At 44.7% G+C, this 24,558-nt stretch overlaps 1 protein-coding gene across 1 annotated transcript; it reads right to left on the minus strand.

Annotated features, from left to right (window-relative positions):
- Window positions 1-11,391: 11,391 nt before the first annotated feature.
- LOC123065176 (protein phosphatase 2C 77-like) lies at window positions 11,392-11,724 on the minus strand. Its single transcript, XM_044488526.1, has one exon. It carries the CDS (start codon window positions 11,722-11,724, stop codon window positions 11,392-11,394), a length of 333 nt encoding a protein of 110 aa, XP_044344461.1.
- Window positions 11,725-24,558: the final 12,834 nt, after the last annotated feature.

Here is a 24,558-nt window from a genome sequence, read left to right on the forward strand (position 1 = left end):
TCGCATAGGGAGGGCCGCTATTGTTTGTTGGCTTCTTGTCCCACTCCCTGATGATCCGTGGCACGCTCAATCTTCTCTCGATGAAGGCGCACGCGTCGCTTGGAGCGACGACGTCCCAGAGCCCACGGGTGGCCAGGATCAGGAACTTGTCCCCTGGCTTCCGCTTCACCGCGACGACCTCAGGATCCGGGACAGCAAGCCTACGGACAGTAGCTCTAGACTTTGAGCTCCCTGTATATTAGGAGGTGTGTCTTTTTAGTATGGTAGAAAACTAGGTTTAAAATAAAGCATGGTAGAAAACTAGAAATTAAACACATGGGTACGGGTGTCATGTAGCTTGAATTCATGTGGGAACTGAGACACACACATATATATGTGAGATGCACCTTTAAAGGTCACAGGTGAAAGGAAAACTACGCAAATTGCAGGCACAAAGAAGCAAGAAAACAAGAGAGTAATTAAGAGTCATGTTCAACTATTTTTCCAAAAAAAAAAATGTGCAGTTTAGATGTTAGACTTACGAAAAGCGTGACGACGCATAATGGCTTCAAGTCTGCTGGTAGATCCAACCACATCACCTCCTCCATTTTGTGGCTGGGCATAAATACATTATGGACCATGTAAGTTTTTTCTCTCGAGATAAGCTCAAGCAAAGTACATAATTAACTAGCAGATTAAACATTAATCATGTGCAATTTTCTATAGACTATAAACTATTACAATTTGGGGCTAAGTGACTATACAAGAACACCATTTCAAAAAATAAGCTAAATAGCTCAAATCCTCAACCGTTGGATCCTAATACATAAGCACCTGGAAGTAATTGGAGTAAGACCAACACCTATCATATGCATAATGAAAACATAACAATAATGGTATGTATGATGTGAGAATGAGTTTAATGCCTGGGAGCAAAGTTAAGCACGCACTCAGGTGCTTTAAACTAAATTTAAGCTAGTGTTGGAGACCCAATTGCATCTTTCATACCCCAACATTGTACTGAAGCACTGATTACATATATTTGATATCCACATCTTTGTCTCAAATGACTTATATATGTCATCTATCATATTTGTATTAAATATACAAGTGTGACATGAACATGTAATATATATCATATGATAAAAATAAAAATATGATATACTGCAGGTATATATCATATGATAAAAATGATTATAATGGAGGATGGTGAGGAGGACGAAGGAGCAATGCTACTTATGGGCAGCAGCCAACGCCATGCATCGACACACAATTTTCTTGTCTTTTCGAAAAGGACGATATACCCATATGGCCTCTGCCTCAGATGTACACAACCATATTATTAACAACATGCATAATGCCTGCCGAAGAAAGTGCATCCATAATGTCTGACGCTATGATCATCATCCACCCTCTACCGGCCTGCTCACATAGAAGATAGAACTAGCCGTAAAAGGAGAAGACGCCGGAAAGAGCGACGGCATCACATCGATCAATTTGTAACAGCATGCATTCCTGTTGTACTTGAACTAGTAGCTGTTAGGAGAAATGTTGGTCTGGCAGCTGCTAGTTGACAGCTCCTAGTTCAAGTACAAACACAAGTAAATAACTGCATCCCGAACATTATATGCTTATTAGTCATGGATATTTGCACTTTACTTTCTGAAAAACAAATCACAGCTAAGCACATATATATATATATCTATATATATACAGTTCTTTGAGGCAAAAATTCGGAGAAATTTCTTATTTTTTTTACTGTTACTTAGGAGAAGTGTGGGTCTGGCAGCTGCTAGTTCAAGTACAAACATAGGTATAAATGCCTTTCAAAGCATACCTTCTCTCTCACATGTGCCCTCACATAGAACAGAAGCTTGCATGACCTAGTTCAATTCAAAAGGTGTACACAGAGCCAAACAATACCTACCGGTAGATTTGTGCTAGCACACCAGGCATTCCGGTTGTACAAAATGAACATTACATAACTATACTAGCTAGCTGATCCCCTTCTTTCATGCCTAGAACTTTCGGTGTTTCTTGGGTCCAAATTTCATGCTTAGGGGTACAAGTTGTATAATAATATGTAGCTTAAAACTCTTTGAACAATCCAAATAAATAAGAGATCAGCCATAACCTAAAATATCCCCATTTCATTCATAACATCATATGTAGCTTAAAACTTTGAGAACTGAAACATAACGGAACATAGATCTGAATTTCTGAGACGGTGTTGGGTGCAAGGTGGAAGCGTTACCATAGGCGCGTGCTCGGGGGTGAGCGGCACGGCCTCATAGCCGCGGTAGATCACGGCCCTAGAAGCGCCGCGGTTGGCGAGCACGAAGTAGTCTTCGAGAACCAGCACGACGAGAGCCCCGGAGCCGACGCGCGCAGGAGCATCGATGCCACTACCGCCACCGATGAGCACCTCTTTGTCCACCACGCGGACAGCGTCCACGATGACTGTCTTCCACCAGCCCTCGACGTCGTTTTGAGCCCGCGGGGCCTGGGCGAGCAGGTCCCGCTTAATCTTCTCAGCGACGACGACGTGCAGCCGCTCTCCCATGTGCTTGGCGTACATGGCGCCCAAGATCCCGTCGAAGACCCCGAAAAAATCAAGTCCCATCGGCGGGGACAGCACCGTGAACGACTTCACGGCGGCGACGGCGTCCTTCAGCATCGGGAGCCGGTCGTTGCGAGTGGCGGTGCCGTACGAGAGGTACATCTGCGGGCATTTTCCCCACGTCGGCACCTCCTCTTCCGCGACATCATTGACATCGATGTCCATGGACATGGAGGCCTTGCTAGCTGCTCTTGTGCTTCCAATGCTAAAACTGTACCTACCGGGCCCCTCAAATTTCGACCTGGCGGAGGAACGCCCCGGCCTTACCTGTATGTGGGTGTGTGTATCGCATGACGGGAGTGCCAGTAACGCGCGGCGCTGTAGAACTGGGAACCTGGCGCGATGTGAGGTATGGGTCACACCGCAGCTGGCGATTTATTACCTGCCAAATTTTATCGTCTTCATATAGTTAACTCTTCGCTGGCAGCTGGTTCACGTTCACTGGATCTGCCCAGGGAAATTATTTGGTAAATATTTGTAAACATTAATCACAAGGGAACGCTTATCTCTTTGTTTTTTCCAAATTTTTCGTATTGTATTTCCCGCTTCTCTTTTTTTTTTTTTTTTTTTGAGAAAGCCCGCTTCTCTTTGTTATGTTTCAGTGAGCCGCGCGGACTGGAAATGGCATCACACCTGGTTTGGATGGGCAAGCGGCCCAGCCCAGCATATGGCTAGGTTCTTCTTCATCTAATCTTCATTTTTCGATTGGATCGGCGATGTAGCCGCCGAGGGAGTCCGAGAGCAAGAAGAGGGCGGCGGCGGTGCTTGGCCGCGCTCGCCCGCGCGCTCGCCCTGCTGCTCGCCGCGCTCGGACGCTTGCTCGCCGCGCTCATCGCGCACGGCCGCACTCACCTACTTGCTCACCCTGCTACTCGCCGCACTCGCCGCGCTTGCCCGCGCGCTCGCCCTGCCTCGACGTAGCTCCGAGCGCCGCAGCCCCGAGCTCCCGAGCCGCAGCGCCGTAGTCCCGCCTTGCCGCGCCGCCGGCCTTGCCGAACTGGCGAAGCGGCCCTGGTGGAGCTGGCGCACCCGGGCCGTATCGGCTTCCACGCCGGGTTCCAGTACCTCAACACCGGCACCGTGCTAGGTGGGCCGGACTCGAGGGACGGCTGCTGGCAGCTGCCTCGTCTCATGCAGTGCGTGGGCAGAGGAGATCCCGACGCTCGTCTCCCACAGTGCCTTGCGCTCGCCGGCAAGTTCCCTGGCGCTGCACCGGCGGCCAGCACAGTGGAGGCACTGCCTGGGCTCTGCCCGATGGCTGCCTCGTCTCCCGTGGCATGGCAGGTCGGCAGCAGCTGCTGGGTGCGTGGGCCGGGGACCGGGTAGAAGATAGAGGATGGATGGGTAGGTGGATGGCAAGTGGGCCGGGCAAGCAGCAGACAGAGACGGAAGAGAAGGATCCGGCTTGCCTGCTCTCTCCCCATGCCCCCATCCGTGCTCCCACTTCATCCTACGGTTGTCTTTTTTTTCTTTTTTCTTTCTAATCTAATCATCTTTCCTCCTGATTTTAAGGAGATGGGGCCGGGTCTTATTTTATTCCAATCAAATCATGCCACATATGCGGGAGCACGGATGGGCACACACGTGAGGAGCAGGCAAGTCTCGTTCGGAAGAGAAGTGCCCAGAAACCGTGCAGTCGTTCTCAAAAAAAAAAAGAAACCGTGCAGTCTGTGTCCGCTTGAGACCCAAATCGCGAGCAAATTTGGTCAGAAACAGTCGGACACAAAACGGACAAAAACAAAGTCTGCATGTTGGGTCAGCATTTTTATCCATTAGGATCCGAATGAACATGCACGAACGAAATGGTGTGCCTTAGAGTTGGAGTTGGCCTGAGAGGGGGATTCACGGCGTGCAACACCGCCGGCTTCCTCGCCCGACGACCGGCGGCTGGAGCGCCCGGAGACTGAGCTGCTTGTGTCGCCCGGCTTCCGCGCCAGTCATGTGCTCTGCTCGCAGCAGAGCTTCGCGAGGTCACCGCGCTCGATGACGAATCATCCCGAGGACGGGGACGAGGCGGCTTCTCCGCGCCCGTGCCCCACCTGGCTCCTCGCAGCAGAGCTTCACGAGGTCGCCGCGATGGCGCCCGATGGCAGTGGCAGTCACGGTCGACGACGAGTCCCCGTGAGGACGGGGACGAGGCGGCTTCTCCCTGGCCGTCGTCGGCTCGCCCATCAGGTACAACCCCAACTGCTAACCATTTTCATTTCTGTCATCGCTCATGCCTGCGTGGCTTCGTTAGCTAGTGGTGGTTCGACGCCGGCGAGCTTCCTCTCTCTCTCAGGTGGGCCGATTTGGGGGAGATGGCAACGAGGTCCAGCGGCTGCAGGGTAGATGGCAGGTAGTAGTGCTGATTCACGACCCCCATGAACTGTTTTTTGATAGAACTGCCATGGACAAAAAAATAAGTTCTCTATAGGCGGTGTTGTTTGTGTCTCTATTTCTAAGAATGGACATACATTTTGCCATGTCAACAGTAGAGTTTTTTTTTCTTCTTCTGTTTTTTGCCATGATCTATAGACGAATGGCAAATAAGCTACCCATGGCCATGGTAACCACAGTATAAAATTCCATTTTTGCACCTACAATGAATCTGTCCTAATCAACAAAACTACCATGGCATTTTTTGGCAATTTTTAGCCATGGCAATTTATCGTCTGATGCCATGGTATTTCATGTTTCAAGCACTCAACATGGAATTTTTCTGTTGATGCATATGAAATTATTTTAGAACAATTTTTGCTCTAGGTCATGGCCAAATAGACCATGGCATTTTGAAGAACTGTTTTGCTCTAGACCATGGCATGGTAGTTTCAAGAACCAAAATGCCCAACCTCCCAGTGTGTTGATACATATGGATTTTGACTAACAGCAGACTTATTATGTGTTACAGCCACTGGAATTTCTCATGTTCAAGCATTCAACATGACAATTTTTCTGTTGATACATATGTCATTTTATCGAACTGTTTTTGCTCTAAGCCATGGACAAAAAGACAATGGCATTTTTACAAACTGTTTTTGCTCTAGACTATGGTAGATTCAAAGAAACCAAATTCCCAACTTCCCCCATGTATTGGTACATATGGATTTTGACTACTAGCAGACTTATTATTGTGCTACAGCCACTGGAATTTTTAACGTTCGAAGCACTCAACATGACATTTTTCTATTGGTACACATGGCATTTTTTAGAACTGTTTTTGCTCTAGGTCATGCCCAAAAACACCATGGCACTTTTAAAAAGATCTGCTTGCTCTAGACCATGGTAGTTTCAAAGAACCAAAATGGCAAACTTTTCCATGTGTTGATAATATGGATTTTGACTAACATCATCTTTTTTTTTGTGCTACAGCCAGTGGAATTTCAGGTTTTAAGCACTCAACATGATTTTTTTTTATTGATACATATGTCAACTTATAACTGTTTTGCTCTAGGTAATGGCAAAAGATGGCCATTACATTTTTTTAAGAACTCTTTCGCTCTAGAAAATAAAGTGCCCAACTCCCCCCATGTGTCCCTAATCTCAGAAAAGGTTGCCATGGTACAATCCTTTTTGCCCCAAAATAAGTTGTCATGTCCTTCTATAAACATAATTGGCTGTTTTGTAGTTTCCATGGATAATTTTTAATTGGGATGTTTCTCAAGTTGCATAACAACATTCCTATGATTTCTTTTAGAAGAATATATCCTGGCAATGTGTGATTTGTGTGTTGCCAATTTTTTTGTATCCCTGGGAGCATGTCATGTTTCTTTTGTAGAAGCATGACACTTTTAGTATAAAGAGCATGGCATATTTATTATAAAGAGCAGAACATTTTTTTAAGAAAAGCATGTCATTTTTTAGAAGTATGGTAATTTTAGTATTAAGAGAATGGCATTTTCTATTATGAAAGCATGTAATCTTTGTTTAAAATAGCATATCATTTTTATTATAAAGAGTATGACATTTTTCGTAGAATCATGACATTTTTAGTATTAAGAGCATGGCATTTTTTGTTACGAAAGCATGGCATTTTTTACTACTTAGAGAATGACAGTTTTTTAATATTATGGTAAATTTAATATTTTTATTTACCATAGCAATTTCAATTTTTGGATCATTAGCTATTATTTTTTTTGTTATGACAAAGAAAATATAGAAGCATGGCAATTTTAATATTTGGATCATGGCATTTTTATTTTTAACGTTACAACATTTTTATTATCTTGATCTTTGGCAATTTCCTTTTGCCTTTTTATCATTCTAAATTTTTGAATCATTGTCATCATAAAATTTAAAACTTTGTTGAACATGGGAACTCAAATTGTAGAACCACGACAAGTTTAAATAATTTGTCTCTTTTTTCTATAGCTTGTTAGTGTACCATGGCAAATTTATGTTAGCTTGCATAGCATATTTGAGTATTAGCCATCATAAACTAATACTCAAATATGCTATGCATGATTTTATATATGATGGCATTTTTCTTTGTGTTCTACCTGTATGTTATATATGATAATCCCAGATAATGTGGTAATTTATATATTTTTTGGGGGGTGTACAATACCTGGTCAATTTGATGTGCCTGTGTTTTTTTGCACATCATGGCATTTTTTGTGCTGTTTTAACTTTTTAAAATGAGGGACAAAATACTAGTTTCATAGATGCCGGTTTCAGATTTTGGCAAACTTATGTTTATTTCACACCTTCATCGGCTGCTTTTGTTTCTATTTTCAATGCATTTGCAAATATCATTGTAAGGCATTTTTTTATCAGTCCATGTTGAACTTGATGGCAGTTTATTATATATTTCAGGGCAATTTATATTTATTTGTTTAGCTATTCAAAGTCAAGTCCAAGTACTAGGTTTAAGGCCTTTTGTTTTACTCACAACAAAAGCTGGGAATTTTTTTGTTGCTAAAGCTGGGCCTTGGTCCTATGCTGAGAGGTTCGTTGTGGGGATTGTTTCCGAGCGAACGAATATGTTCGCTCGGACCCCCCTCCTGTGGCGAACCATTGGTTCGTTAGGACCCTCCCCCATGTTGCAGTTATTCTTCCTCGGTCATGGATGTGCCATACTGTTTAGTTGATTAATATATAATTCAGTTGTTGTCCTGATGTATTATTCTGTGCTTATATTTGAATAAAGTATATGCATGCTAGTATGTTAAAAGACTTGCATCATTAATCAACGTTGACTTTACCAGCTTGGGCATCTTCGCCTTGCTACCTGGAGTTGGATGTTGGATGGTCTTTTCGACCTTGCACGGAACCTCTATCGTAGCTTGTTGCAGTGTCCTTGTTGGGACCTTGTACCGAATCACTAGTATCTTTCGGCCTCAGTCTAAGGCCGGACGACATCCTTCCTTCTAATGTTTTTTAATGCATCCATGCTCTCTTGCACTTACACAATGAGCTAGCCATTTGACACATGCATGCCAGATGACAAATAACCAATCAAACTTGCGTGTGAACATAGCGCGAGCCTTTTTTGCTTTTCGGCTCAAATAACCAATGAAAGAACATGCGGTGCCCTCATGTTTCGTTTTGGTAATTGACGAAAATCTCTATGGACTAATGGTTGCCTTGAGTTATATTTAAAGGTTTTGTCCATAGGCTTTTCTTGAAGTCCATGTGTTGGTTTCAAGGAGTTTATGAGTTGACCAAGGTGCTATTAAGGAATTATCCAAAGATTGGTTATGTGAGTGTTGAGCTTATTGCAAGCATGTCTTGAAGAAGAAGATTGTGTGGTCATTCATGTTTACCTTCAAGGCATCATCCAAATGAAGAGAGTTGGAAAGATTCAAGGTTGATCAAGAATAAGTCAAGAGTGAATCAAGTTGATCAACTCACAAAGCGTAGAAGATGTACCGAGAGGGATCAAGTGATCCCATGGTATGGTAAGCATTGTCCATTACACTTTGTGTACTAACCTATGGTCTATGTGAGAGTTCTATGTGGGGTTAGGTACGTGTCCATGGGCTTGCGTCAAGAGAAAGATATCATACAACCCATGGAAAGGATGACATCAAGTGGTGATCGTCATCAAGATTGCCGTGTGCAAGTTCAAGTGGAGCATCACGAAGAGATCAAGTGCTTGAATCTTGCCATCCATTGTGGTGTCAATGGACTTGTGAAGATGTGCTGAAGAGTGGCTCACCCATAGTGGACTATGGGGGAGCAATCATCTAGTCTTCATCGAGCCAACGCAATCAAGAAAGGTGGTCTAACTTGAGGGAGTCAAGATCGTCATCATCTAGCTCAAGTGGACCATGTGCAAGGCAAAGATTTGCCCTTGATAGGTTTTCTATTTTACCGGTCTCGTGGTGGTAGTTGGGAGACCGGGTTATAGGATCGTTTGCTGTACTATCAAGGGGGGCTCTCAAGTTGGTAGCTTGATCGTATCGTTAGTAGAGAGCTCAAACCGTTGCATCCTTGCATCATATTTCTTGGTTCTTGTTTGGTTCTATTTGTGAGTCTTAGAGCTTATGGTCATCTTGATGACAAGCTTGTGTTCATCGAAAACGGAGTTCGCATGCGTCTTCTATGATGTTTTCGGTGTTGGAGGTTTTACCGGTCTTATCCGAGGAAAGGTTCTCACCATTTTCTTATGGGCCTTCTCTCATTTTCTTCTTATTGATATTTCTATCAAGATTGTGTTAGCCCATGTCATTAGCTTTCCAACAAACTTGATTTCGTTGAATTCGGAGTCCGTTTATAAAAGTTGTGGTTGTTTTGGTAAATGCTGCAGCGGTAGTACCGCGACTAGAGCGGATGTAAATTTTTACTACCGCTCCAGAGCGGTACTACCGCGGTTCTTGAGCGGTAGTACCGCTTCAGAGCTGTACTACCGCAGCTCCTAATCGGTAGTACCGCTCCGGACCAAAATCTCGTGTTTTGCTCAGCGGAGGTAGGCACGGAAGTATTTTTTTAGTACCGCTCGCAAGCAGTAGTACCGCTACCATTTGAGGTAGTACCGTGAGGTCGAGCGGTAGTACCGCTCCGGCGGTTCTACTGGCCTTTTGCCTCCTCGCTGTTGTTTTTCAAAGGGGTAGCAGTAGTACCGCTCTGTGCGGGCTTTGAGCATAACGGTTGGATTTTTCTCCACCTATAAAAGGGGGTCTTCTTCCCCATTGAACCTTATCTCTTAAGCTCGTGTTCTTCCCCCATTGTTGACCTTCTTCGAGCTTGCTAACTCTCAATCCCTCCAATGATTCTTGCTAGTTTTTAAGGGAAAAGAGAGAGGAGATCTAGATCCACGTTTCCACCAATCACTTTCTCCTCTAAGTGAGGGGAACCCCTTGGATCTAGATCTTGGAGTTCTTCGTGTTCTTCTTTCGTTCTTCCTCTCATTTTCCTCCTTAGCATTAGTTGCTTTGGTGGGATTTGGGAGAGAAGGACTTGGGCACTCCGTGTGCCCTTGCCATTACATTTGGTGCATCGATTTGAGTTCTCCACGTGATACGTGGAAGTTACAAGTTGAGAAGCTTATTACTCTTGGGTGCTTGGTACCCTTGAGCTTGTTACTCCTGGGTGTTTGGACACCCTAGAGCTTGTTCCTCTTGGGTGCCTTGGCGCCCTAGACGGTTGGTGTTGTTCGGAGCTCAATCATTATGGTGTAAAGCTCCGGGCAAGCGTCGGGGTCTCCAATTAGGTTGTGGAGATCGCCCCGAGCAATTTGACGGGTACCGGTGACCACCCCAAGGGTTGCCAAAGTGTACGGGTTAGGTGACCGCCCCAAGGGTTGCCATTTGTATGGGTTCAGTGACCGCCCTCAAGGGTCCTTTAGTGGAATCACGGCATCTTGCATTGTGCGAGGGCGTGAGGAGATTACGGTGGCCCTAGTGGCTTCTTGGGGAGCATTGTGCCTCCACACCGCTCCAAACGGAGATTAGCATCCGCAAGATTGTGAACTTCGGGATACATCGTCGTCTTCGAGTGCCTCGGTTATCTCTTACCCGAGCCCTTTACTTATGCACTTTACTTTGTGATAGCCATATTGTTCTTTGTCATATATCTTGCTATCACATAGTTGCTTATCTTGCTTAGCATAAGTTGTTGGTGCACATAGGTGAGCCTAGTTGTTGTAGGTTTTGTGCTTGACAAATTAACCATTAGGTTTATTATGCATTTGTTCAAGCCTCTACCATAATTATCTTAAAACGCCTATTCACCCCCCCTCTAGGCGACATACACGATCTTTCAACCAACCAACAACTACATATACTCTAGCTCTCTAACTGACAACCCCCTACCTCAGTGCTCAAGATATACCAATCAACAACTACAACAAGTTAAAACGACAAATTTCAATTCTCAGATAGAAAATCAACTCTTAGCCCCGCTTGGAATCAATGTATCTCTATACACTGGTATATTTTTAAGGTGTATCTCACCGTCCGTACGTGATTTACAGCTGAGAAACAAAACGACCGATCAAGGTCTGTATATTTTACAGGTGTAAAAGCGCTGGAAACAACGATCCAATTAGGGCCTTAAAGTAAACATGTACTGGTAAACATACTCTAGCTCTGTAACTATGTAACTTAAATCCCCCTCTCTCAATGCTCAAGATATATCAGTCCAAAATCACAAGAAATTAGAAACCAAATACTTCAATTCTTTGGTAGAATATTGTCTCTTAAATAGTAAGACATAGGTTGTCTTAACAATGATCCATCTTGAAATAGCTACAAGAGAAATCACAACAAACTTATTCCAAAGTCCGCCTTAGCAATCATTAAGACAGCAAGAAAGTTTTCATACCACAATTGCAGAATGATAAGACCGACTACGAGCATGGAAAACCAAAATCACTTCTTACAAGTTGAGGGAAAACTCTGGTCCCAGAAATTCTTGAGCAGTATGACGACGATGTTCACGTTGTGCTTGGTGCCCTTGCTGATCGCATGTGCGGCCAACTCATTGGCGAGTATGTTGGCACAGGGAGGGCCGCTGCTGTTTGTTGGCTTCTTGCCTGACGACATGATGATCTGCTGCGCGTACTCGCTCAATCTTTTCTCGATGAAGGCGCACGCGTCGCCTGGAGTGACGAAGTCCCACAGCCCGCGGGTGGCCAGGATCAGGAACTTGTCCCGTGGCTTCCGCTTCACTGCGACGACCTCAGGTTCTGGGGCAGTAGCCATAATCTTTGAGCTACCAACTGTATAGTAGGAGGTGTGCCATTTTATCATGCATGTTAGAAATTAAACACATGAGTTATGGGTGTATGAGGGTGTCATGTGGGAACTAAGACACACACATATATACGTGCGAGTGTGATGCACCTTTCAACGTCACAATTTTTTTTTGGGATCTTTCAACGTCACAGATGAAAGGAAAACTATGGAAATTGCAGGCAAAAACCAAAGAAAAGATGATGAGAGTAGTTAAGACTAGTGTTCAACTATTTTTTCCAGAAAAATATGAACTTACAAAAAGCGTGAGGAGGCATAACGTCTTCAACTCTGCTGGTAGATCCAACCACATCACCTCCTGCATTTTGTGGCTGCGCATATAAATACATTATGAACCGTGTAAGTTTTTCTTCTTCTTGAGATAAGCTCAAGAAAGTACATAACTAACAGATTAAACATTAATCATGTGCAATTTTCTGCACATTATAAACTATCACAATTTGGTGCTGAGTGACTTTACAACACACACATTTTAAAAAATAAGTTAAATAGCTTAAACCCTCTAAATATGAAAAACCGCTGGATCCTAATACAAGCAGCTGGAAGTAATTGGAGTAAGACCAACACCTATCATATGCATAATGAACAGAGAACAATAATATATATGAGGTGAGAATGAGATTAACGCCTGGGAGCAGAATAAGGGCCCACTCAGGTGCTTTAAACTAAATTTTAGCTAGTGGTGCAGACTCAATTGCATCTTTCATACCCATACACTGTACTGAACTACTGATTACATAGTTCATATGGACATCTTTGTCTCAAATGCCTTACAGATATATAGCAGTCACTTTTTCTTTGATTTTTGCCTGCAATTTGGGAGCCTCTCCATCAGATATACTTTGGGAGCCTCGGGTGCCTGCTATTTTTTTATGTATCAGTTACTTTTGTTTTTACCCGTGAGATTTCAATCTAAGGGCTGGTCTCCTCTCTATGTACTAGTTGCCTGAAAACAGATCACGTCCCAGTTACTTTTTTTGTAAGGAAAATGGTTTCACGCTAGCGCGCCGGCCGAAACTTTGGCCAGTGGCGTCGCGTGCGTCCGATCCCTGTGCACGTTCCCCTCGCGTAGGCACTGCCGCCGCCCCCCCCCCCCCCCCTGCTCCCGCGCCCCCCCGTGCAGGCACTGCCACACGCCCCTCACGCCTTTTGCGATGCACCGGCCACCGCCCAGCAAGCTCGTGCACCACCATCCCGCCCCTTGTCGCCATGGACATGCCCGTCGCCTTGACCTGTGGCCTTCGCCATGGCCGCGCGCGAGAAGGGCCGAGCACCGGATGCCTTCGACCAGAAGCGATGCGACCAACAACAAGGTACAGGAGGGGGGAGGGGGGACGCTGCTGCAACCACCATTACTGTATTCGGCCATTGCCGGTGCTGGGGCCGAGCCACGGGAGATGCCATGGCTGCCTCCTGCCATGGATAGAACCGTGCGTATGCAAGTGTTGCAACCGTCATATAAAACAACTTCAATAGTTGTTGAAAAAAAGCTGCAACTGTAGATAGAAAAAGCTTCAATCGGCATTGCCCAACAAGGAAAAGCTGCAACCATTTGACACAAAAGCTTCAATTGTAGATAGACAATGCTTCAACCACGGCACCACGCAAGTGGAAAAGAATTGCAACCATTTTGACAGAAAAGCTTCAACCACGATACGAGTGTTGCAACCATCGACAAAAAAGCTTCAAGCGTATATAGAAAAGGCTATCAGGGGAAGCTTCAACCAGCCACTATCAAAGTGAAAAGGCTGCAATCCTTACGAAAAAAGCTTCAACCCTAGGTGAAAAAAGCTTCAATCGGCACGGCGGAAAGCTTCAATCCGCGAAAAAATCTTCAACCAATGAGAGAAAAAGCTTCAACCTGACTCGCCAATGGCGGCGAGCGGCGATGTTGAGAAGCTGCGTCGGCGACATGACAGTGCAGTGACGACAGCGGATGCTAGGTGCTGCAATGATAGAGGGTGTCGGCGTGCTTCAAGGCGGCGTCGTTCTTTTTGCTACGAGGGGCGACGACTTCTTGCCGGACCGAAGGACGAGTACGGATGCTGCAACGGAGACCTGCGGCGACGGGGACGGAGTACGCATCCAGCAGTGTGGGACTGTGGGGGGAGGAGGTCCAGTTGAGGGGGTGGTGGCCAGCGACAGGGACAGTCGGCATGCGCGAAAGAAGAAGATGAAGAAGTCAACGAGGGGGGAGGGGGGCAGATCAGACGACTGGGGCTGGGTACATCGGGCAGCTGGGGCGGGACCGGCCGAACAGCTGGGTCGGCGTGCCGGTGCCTAGCATCGCCCTTTTTGTAATGCCAAATGCTTGTTGACTAGCTGCCATCTTTTGCCCTATAGCTTTCCTGCTACTGCGGCCATTGCTAATTAAAATGTTTAATCAAACAGCGATTGTAAACTGCATAAAGGGTTCCGGCACATAAGCAAATTTTGTTCAAATTAAAGTATTGCATGAAACTAAAATATGAGAAACATTTTAACTATTGCACTCTTCCATATTGTGCAAGAATAAATATAAACATGTGCAACTTTAATAATAATTATGATTTAAGTAAATAATATTAGAATAATTCTGTTCTTAACATCAATTAAGTAGTTCACCCGATTGCATTATCAAAACGACTACGGGACAAGACTCAATAGAGCAAGAAAATAATAAAATGGAGGTAGAAACATTAGCACAAGCGAGAAAAAGAAAAGATTGTTTTTTGTCAGTCACTTTATCCTTATCAGTAAACAAAGACATATTGTATGTGCATATGTACGAACGTCTGCGTCTGCTTTATATATGTTAAATAAGAAGTAAAAAAGACATATACTAAGGAAATCATAAACTAAAAAATATATATAAAGTTTTCTAAGAAAGAATGAATTAGTGGTATTGCTATTACCCATAATTAAATAAGAAAGAAAATGAAAAATGAACTAAAAAATGATGACAGAAACGTGCACACAATTTGTACAGGAATTATAATTTGTTTTATAATATGCAAGAATATACATATAACAGTGCAACAAATTTTGAAAGTTTACTAAGAAATTAGAATGAGTTAGTGGATGGTATTACCCTTAAAAAAATAAAGAAGTTGAAAATATATATAACAAATGATGAAAAAAAAACATGCACACAATTTGCACTTATTTATAATATGCAATAATAAGAGTCAAAATAGTGCAATTTTCTCAATCTAGTATAATTTACACATGTATTGTAGAGTATTTATGTGTATACTCGCAAAACACACATCATCAGCATATACACATAAAAAAAGAAAAAAAACTCATAAAAGAGTTAAAACAGAAGCAAACACACATGAAAATGAAAAAAAAGGACTGAACATTCAGAGCCTGTCCAATGGGAAAACCTAATAACATATATAAAAGAAAAACAAAAAAAATATTCTAAGGTAGAATGAATTAAGGGCATTGGTATTACACTAAAGAAGAAAGAAAAATAAAGGAAATGATGATAAAAACTTAGACACATATTACATAGAACTTGTATTGTTCTACAATGTAAAACATATAGTATGAATACGTTTAGATAATGGTATAATCTGTATTCAACTAACAAAGCACCAATGCTGGTGATTAAGCATCTCTCAAATGTTGAAGATGAATTGCGCATATCATGTAGAGTCGCTCTCACATCTTTCAAATGCATGACATGCACACACATGAACTCACGCGCCAAGTACAGAAAGGCATGCAGTTGCATACACACAATGGAAAGATACTCCCTCTGTAAAGATATGTAAGAGCATTTAGATCACTAAACTAGTGATTTGAACGCTCTTATATTTCTGTATGAAGGGAGTACATGTTTTTTTTTACGGAGAAGTAATCATCCATGCAGGGTCATACACACCCGGGCAACCTCCTACAAGCCCACAAATGAAAACTCTCCCCCACGCATAGAGAAAACGCTGAAAAAGACATGGGCCATGGAATCAATCGATCGATGAATTGTACAGAAGGCAAAACTACGTAATTAACGTATGGCTACAAAAATTGACTGACGGACACAAAAATTCAGGTGCCCGACTAATAACAAAACCGTTGCACACTTTACTTTCTGGAGAACAAATCACAGCTAGAACAAGTACATATACAGTTCTTTAAGGCAAAAAGTCAGAGAAATTTCTTATATTTTTGACTGTTAATTAGGAGAAGTGTGGGTCTGGCAGCTGCTATTTCAAGTACAAACACATGTAAATAAATGCCTTTTTCCAAGCATAAGTTCTCTCTCTCATGTGTTCTCACATAGAACAGAAGCTTGCATGACCTACTTCAATTCAAAAGGTACACGCAGAGCCAAACAATAGCTACCAGTAGATTTGTGCTAGCACCAGGCATTCCGGTTGTACAAATGAACATTACATAACTATACTAGGCTTGCTGATCCCCTTCTTTCGTGCCTACAACTTTCCGTGTTTCTCCGGTCCAAATTTTATGCACAGGGGAGGAAATCTTGCAAAACTCTTTGACCAATCCAAATAAACAAGAGATCATACCATAACCTAAAACACCCCATTTCATTCATAACATCATATGTAGCTTAAAATTGCAGAACTGAAACAAAACAGAACATACATCTGAATTCTTAGATGGTGTTACTGTTGGGTGAAGAAAGATTAGAGTAAGGTGGAAGCATTACCATAGGCGTGTGCTCACGGGTGAGCGGCACAGCCTCAGAGCCGCGGTAGATCACGGCCCTAGAAGCGCCGCGGTTGGCGAGCACGAAGTAGTCCTCTAGAACCAGCACGGCGAGGGCCCCGGAGGCGACGCGCGCAGGAGCATCGATGCCACCACGGCCACCAGCGACCACCTCGTTGTCCACCACGCGGAAAGCTTCCTCAATGATCACCCTCCACCAGCCCACGATGTCGCCCCGAGCCCGCGGGGAGTCGGCGCGCAGGTCCCGCTCTATCTCCTTGGCGATGGCGCCGTGCAGCCGCTCTTCCATGTGCTCCACGAACTTGGCGCCCAAGATCCCGTCGAAGACCCCGAAAAAATCGAGTCCCAACGGCGGGGACAGCACCGTGAACGACTTCACGGCGGCGATGGCGTCCTTCAGGAACGGGAGCCGGTCGTTGCGAGTGGCGATGCTGTACGAGAGGTACAGCTGCGGGCATTCTCCCCACGTCGGCACCGGCTCTTCCGGGACATCATCCGCTGGAACGTTGAGATCGATGTCCATGGAGGCCTCGCTAGCTGCTCTTCTGCTTCCAATGCTAAAGCTGTACCAAGCCCCTCAAATTTCAACCGGGCGGAGGAACGCCCCGGCCTTACCTTTGTAGAGGGTGTGTGTATCACTCACATGATGCGAATGCCAGTAATGCGACGCTGTAGAACTTGGGACCCGCCGCGATGTGGAGGTATATGGGTTATACCGCAGCTGGCGATTAATAGAGTAGTTGCCAATTTTAATCGTATTCTAGTAGTTAATTCTGCGCTGGCAGGTTCACTGAATCTGCTCGGGAAATATTTGATAAATACAGTATACATAAATCACAAGGGAACGCCTATCACTTTTTCGTTTCCAAGTTTTCGTATTTCCGAGGTGGGACTATTGATTCAGAAAAGAACATTTTTTTAGCTAACTAAGTGGATGGAGGCTTCCCCGAAAACCTAGGAAACCTCCTGAGAGGGCGATTAGGGTTTCGAGGGGAAATACGGCGCACGACCGATCTCGATCGGCGGGGCGGATCGGAGACAGCACCGAGATGGCTTCGTCCGGTGCTGGGAAGGAGAAGGCAGACGCTCCCTCGCCACGGACGGCAAGGGCGCGGCTGGAGGAGGCGATGGGTAGACTGGATCTGACGGAAGAGGAGGCCACGCCGCTTGTGATCGATGATGCCGATGATGATGAACCGACGAAGTGGTCACTGGCGGGGAAGGTTCTACACCGCCACACGTTCCATATCCAAACGATCTGCAATGCTCTTCGTCCTGCCTGGGGGAACCCTAAAGGCCTGACCTTCAGGCCGGCGGGGGAAAATATCTTCGTGGCGGAATTCGCCACCAAACGTGATCGCGACCGCGTGTGGGATGGTAGCCCCTGGCATATTAGCAAACACGCAGTCATACTGTCTGAGTTCTCCGACTGCATGAAGCCATCGGAATTACAATTTGATAAGTTGCAGTTGTGGGCTAGGGTTTCCAACTTGCCCTTCAATCTCAGGAACGAGAAACGGGGGCTCGCAGTGGCAAAGCAGATTGATAAGAATGCTCAATCAGTGCAATTTGACCCAATGGGAGGATTCTTGAGGACGCGAGTCACAATTGATGTCAGTAAGCCTTTGCGAAGGTGGATCCTCATAGATTCTGCGGCTAGAGGAAGCCGGGACTGGTATGACATACAATATGAAAACGTCCCGAATTTCTGCTTTTCGTGTGGCCGTCTAGGTCACTCGGACCTACTCTTTCCGACGCCGGGAACTAGAGATGAGAACGGGGATCTCCCGTTCAAAACTAGTCTTCGTGCACCGGAAGACAAAAAGAGATCCCCCTCCAATGAGAATTCGGGAGCAAGCCAGGCAAGTCAGACTAATGCAAAATCAGGAGGAGGAAAGGAAGCACCGGAGGCCAGATCCACGCGAGATGGCAATCAAGAGGTCACCTCTCCCAAAAAGAAGCATACTCATGTTAATGGTAAGAACAAGAGGAAAGGAGGCCCTCCGAATCAGGTGTACATGAAAGTGGTCATGCCCTTGCTTACAGCAGAACCGCATGTGGACAACCAGAATGCTTTAATTCAGCATGATCCTGCGCAAGCAAGTGGAGAGGATATCAATGGGGACGCAGAGGAGCGTGCGCCAAAAAAGAAGAGAGACACACCAACAACTTCAGAAAGTTCGGCAGGTGCTGCGGGTCAGCCCTGCCAGTCGCAATGAGGTGTTTAAGCTGGAACTACCGGGGGCTTGGGAACCCCGAGGCAGTTCGAGAGCTTCGCACTGTGGTGAAGCAAGAAGGGCCCGAGCTGGTTTTTGTTATGGAGACAAAGATCAGAGGCAAACGAGTGAAGGATTTGCGGCATACACTAGGGTTTGCAGGTAGTTTTGCAGTGGACAGTGACGGCCTAAGTGGTGGTGTGGGGCTGTTCTGGTCTAAAGAAGTGGATGTGGAACTTAAGTCGTTTAGCAAAAGTCACATTGATGTGTTGGTCCGGGATGGTGTACCGGGTTCAAGTGCGTGGAGATTGACGGGTTTTTACGGAGCACCGAGAGCAGCTGATCGACACCATAGCTGGCGCTTCCTAAGAGCGCTTCATGCTATTTCTCATGCGGCATGGATGTGTATTGGTGACTTCGACGAAACTCTGTATCAAGATGATCATTTTAGCCGATCAGCCAAATGAGAGAGTTCCAGGAAGCAACCAGTGAGTGTGCTCTCCAAGATCTGGGGTGGACGGGTGTTGCATACACCTGGGATAATCGCCAGCCGGGGGATGCAAATGTTAAAGCAAGGATTGATCGAGCCTTTGCCAACGAGGAGTTTAGGCAGCGATATGATCACATGTGGGTTCGGCATGTGTGTGTGGTGGAGTCTGATCATTGCTTCGTTATTGCGGAGTTCAGAGATCACGCGTTCACGCAGAGGCCGATAGGAGCGAAGCAGTTTTGCTATGAGAATGTGTGGCAGTCACATCAGGACTATGAGCACTTAATCGCACACACATGGCGGGAGCAGCACCGAGGTTCTGGACTGCAGGGCATCATGGATTCGCTGGGAGCTTTACAGCGCCAGCTTGAGCCCTGGGGAGCCAGAGAGTTTGGCAGCTTAACAAGAACGGTTCGCAATCTTCAGCGACGCCTGGATAAGCTGCGTCATCAATCAGTGGGACGAGGTCCATCAGATGAAGAGAGAAGCATAATGAAGCAATTGAGAGAAGCCATGAGGCTCGAAGAAATCTGGTTGAGGCAACGATCCCGAGTTCCGTGGTTACGCGATGGCGATCGAAACACGGCTTATTTTCAAGCACAAGCAAGGCAGAGGAAACGGATTAACCGGATAGTTGGCCGGAGAAGGGAGGATGGTTCTACTTGTGCAAATGAAGAGGAAGACAAGGCAGAGATTCAGGCCTTCTATCAGTCATTGTATGCAACGCAAGGTGTGGGTGACACTGAAGCGTTATTAGCGCATGTTCCAAACCGGGTCACGCCGGAGATGAATGAGCTCCTGTGTAAACCGTACGAACCTCAAGAAGTTCACAGAGCTTTATTTCAAATGGCGCCTTCCAAGGCGCCGGGCGTGGATGGTTTTATGGCAGGCTTTTTCCAGCGGCATTGGCAGTTGCTCAAAGATGATGTAACCCAAGCGGTGTTGGCTTTTCTCAATGGAGGCGAACTTCCAATGGGGCTCAATGACACGTCGATCACGTTGGTTCCTAAGGTATGCCACCCCCAGAGCATCTCACAGTATCGTCCTATATCACTTTGTCCCGTGCTTTACAAACTGGCAGTCAAGGTTATTGCCAACAGATTACGTATGTGTTTGGATGATATAATTAGTGAGGAACAAAGTGCTTTTGTCCCAGGTCGGTTGATCACTGACAATGTGGTTGTGGCATTTGAAAGTGTTCACACTATGAGGAGACGGAAGAAAGGAAAGAATTACACTTGTGCAGTTAAGCTTGACATGATGAAGGCTTACGACAGAGTAGAGTGGCATTTCTTGCAAGCAATGCTCTTGAAGTTGGGTTTTGACGCTAATCTGGTAAGACTAATCATGAAGTGTGTCACATCGGTGCGGTTTTCTGTACGTGTTAATGGAGAACTGCAGCCTTATTTCAACCCTTCCAGAGGTCTTCGGCAGGGATGTCCGGTATCCCCTTACCTGTTCCTGTTATGTGCTGAAGGCCTCACGGCGCTCTTGAAGTCCTACGGTACCTTCATTGATAGAGGTATTAGAGTGAGTTTCAGAGCACCTTGGGTGAGTCATCTTTTGTTCGCAGATGACAGTCTCATCTTCATCAAGGCGAATGAGGAAAGTGCAGTTAGGCTGAATGAGATCTTACAAATTTATAGTGATGCTACCGGCCAGAGTGTAAACAGGAGCAAGAGCTCCATCTTTTTCAGTCCTAATACACCTGCAGATGTCAGGCAGGTTCTGAAGCAACTCCTTGGGGTGCAAGTTGAAGCTTTTTCTGAACGCTATCTCGGCTTACCGACTGCTGTGGGAAAGATAGATAGTGGAACTTTTGAATATATAGGCGATCGGGCCCGAGGCAGTATGCAAGGCTGGGCGGAACGACTGTTCGCGTGTGCAGGAAGAGAGACTTTACTGAAATCCATTGTGCAAGCGATTCCGACGTTCAGCATGAGTTGTTTCCTCTTAACAAAGAAGGTGTGCAAGGGTTTAACTTCAAATATGGCAAAGTTTTGGTGGGGGAGCTCCATTGATCGGAAATCCCTCCACTGGATTGCATGGGACAAATTGGCTACACCTAAATGCAAAGGTGTAATGGGTTTTCGAGATTTTCGGTTATTTAACCTTGCACTGCTAGGGAAGCACGGGTGGCGCTTCTTGATGAACCCAGAATCCCTGTGTGCTAGGGTTATGAAGGGCAGATACTTCCCCGACTCAGAATTTTTACAAGCTTCGGTACCCAAGTCCTCGTCTGCTATTTGGAGGGCGATCATTGCATGCACGTAGGTTCTGGGAGGAGGCACAACTGTTGTTTGATGTTCATCTACCGCGCCTCCACCCGCAAACGTGGACTAGAGACATTGTCTGTGACTCTCGGTTCTCGGACAGAGAGAGGGCGATCTTCATGACTGTTATGTGGGCTATATGGATGTCACGCAACCGTCTAACACATGATCGGGACGGATGGGATCCTGCAGCTTCTGTTAGGAGGATTCGCGAGGACTTAGCCATCCTCGAGCTACCTAGGCAGCTCACTTCTACGTTGCCAGGCTATGGTTGGAAGCCCCCCGACGACCTGCATATAAAGATCAATACAGATGCAGCAGTCCATCTTGATGATGGGAATGCAGGGCTGGGAGGTGTTGCTCGTTCTTCATCGGGCTTCAAGGGTGCATGGTGTAAGCCAGTTCCAGGTGTCACAGACCCTCTAATTGCGGAGGCTCTTGCGCTGAAGGAAGGAGCGATATTTGCTACACTTCGAGGCTACACGCATGTGATCATGGAGACCGACTGTCTAGAGGCAGTTAACCTCTGGAATTCTTGCTATACCGGTCGCTCGGTGATAGCACCTATCCTGTTAGAAATTGGAGAGCTAGCTCCTAGTTTTATGTCTTTTTCTATTCAACATGTAATAAGAACAGCAAACGGTCCTGCACATCTCTGTGCTAAGTGTGGGTTGACGCTTACAGTGACTGAAAGCTGGATAGACTCTACTCCTAGCTTCCTGATCAGTAGCCTATTGGCGGACTGTTCGGCGAATGCTTTTGTTGAACAAAACTCTCACAAATTCCATGCAAAAAAAAAAGAGTTTTCGTATTTCCCCGCACCCCGCTTCTCTTTGTCTTTTTTTTTGAGAAGGCGCTTCTCTTTGTCATGTTTCAGTGAGCCGCGGATTGACGTCACACCTGGTTTGGATGAGCAAGCAGCCCAGCCCAACATGGATGGATCATTGTCCTACTACAGGCCATGCCAAGCGGCAAATCCTATTCGGCACTGCAGGCGCCGGTTAGGGACATCCTATCTGCCACATTCTACGGCAGAATGGTAGGGGTTCGCACAGGCAGCCCTTCGCCTGGGCCGGCCCAACGACATGCGCTTACTGTTTCCTATCGCTCGACACAACAAAATAAAATAAAATCGGCGACATGCAGGATTAGGCCTCGCACGACGTAGGCTCCTAGCCACGACCTGTTAGCCAATCGAACAAACATCAGCTGCTGGTCATAATAGGCGCAAGATCCTATAATAACACACAACGGGGGTTGAGACTTGGAAATACATTTTAGGAACATTTCTTGAAATTGTGAACAGTTTTGAAATGCCGTAATTTTTTTATATTCCAAACTTCTTTTGAAATATGAACCATTCTTGTAATTCCTATTTTTTCAAGAAAGAGGAATAATTTTAGCAAATCCCAAACAGTTTCCTAAATGCGAACACTTCTTAAAAATTTGAACATTTTCTGAAAAAATGAACGTATTACGAAAAATGGAAACAATTTTTATAATTCCTGAATATTTTCTGAGATCATGAACAATTTTGGACCAAAAATTGGAAACAATAACCGTTTTCAAATTCAGAACATAAATTTATGACATTTAAAAAAATGCGAACAAAATACATATTTCTACTTTTTTGGAAATGCGAACAAAATTTGAAACATGTGAACATTCTTTGATATTGCGAATAAAATGTTGAAACCGTGAACATATTTTAAGCATGAACATTTTTGAGAACAATTATGAACAAATTTTGAAAACGAGAACATAATTTGAAATTCCTGAATATATTTTGAAACATAAATATAATTTGTTATGAAGATATTTTGAAAGGGGGAACATTTTTTGAAATTTCGGACCTTTTTGAAACACGAACATTTTTTGAACTTGGGGACAAAATTTGGAAGACAAAAACATTTTTGGAAATTTCTGAATATTTTTGAAACTTGATTTTTTTTTTTAAAACGAGAACATTTTTTGAAATTCCGAACAAATATTTGAAAGTTTGTAACGAAATAAACAGGGAAAAGAAAAACCAAGAAGGAAAGAAAAAAAGAAGCAGAAAAAAGATATTATAACATAAAGAAGCAGAGAAACCGGTTCAAGAATATCCTAAAAGGTTCGCCAAACCGGGAAATACCCGGCCAGAAACCTCTAGAAGATTCGCAAAACCAGCATCGCTGGAACGATTTAACTGGGCCGGCCCAAGCGGATGGAAAACAATGCGCTCCTGATGAATCGAACTAGAGAACCTCCCCTCTGCGTTACCACGCTATGTTTACCAACCCGCCACCAAGTCAGACCTGGTAAGAAGCAATGTTTCCCTTCTTTTATTCTATCCTTTTTCCTTTTTTTTATTTTTATATTTTCTTTCTTTCTTTTTTCCTTTCCTTTTTAAATTTTGATGTACTTTTTTCAAACTTGATGAACTTATTTCTAATTCGATGAACTTTTTGTCAAATCTACTGAATTTTTTTCAAAATCGACGAACTTTTTTCAAATTCAATGAACTTTTTTCAATTATGATGGACTTTTTTCAAATTCGATGAACTTTTTTCCAGAATCTATGAACTTTTTTCAATTATGATGAACTTTTTTCAAATTTGATGAGCTTTCTTTCAAATTTGATGAACTTTTTTTCAGGATCGATGAACTTTTTTCGAATCGAATGAACTTTTTCCAAAATCAATGAACTTTTATTGAAGATCAATGAACTTTTCCATTTTGGTGACTTTTTTCTTTTAAATTCGTCAACCTTTTTTTAACCAGTGAACCATTTTTTGTGAATGATTTTTTAATTCCTAATTTTTCAAAAAACCGACACACATTTTTTGAACAATCAATGGTCAACTCACTAGACCGATCAATTGGTGAAACTTTTTCCCATAGTAGTGAACTTGTTTCCTTTAAAATAGCGTCGCTAGAATAGTTCTTAAGTAGTGGCGCTGCAATTAATCACTTGTAGGCGAATGGTCCAATGGTATCCATTATCTTGCGTGAGAGGTGCGGCCTGAGTTTGACTCCCCGTGACGCACGACTTTTTTGGTGGTTTTTGCACTACAATATTTCTCTGTTCTACGGGCCAGCCCACTAGTTCTCCACTGAGCGCCAGTTCTCTTCGGGGGCGCTT

This window comes from Triticum aestivum, chromosome 3B (assembly GCF_018294505.1).
Source record: "Triticum aestivum cultivar Chinese Spring chromosome 3B, IWGSC CS RefSeq v2.1, whole genome shotgun sequence".
Taxonomy (NCBI): domain Eukaryota; kingdom Viridiplantae; phylum Streptophyta; class Magnoliopsida; order Poales; family Poaceae; genus Triticum; species Triticum aestivum.

Coding starts and splice junctions, on each gene's coding strand:
- LOC123065176 (XM_044488526.1), bottom strand. CDS start 11,724: ATGGCTACTGCCCCAGAACCTGAGGTCGTCGCAGTGAAGCGGAAGCCA.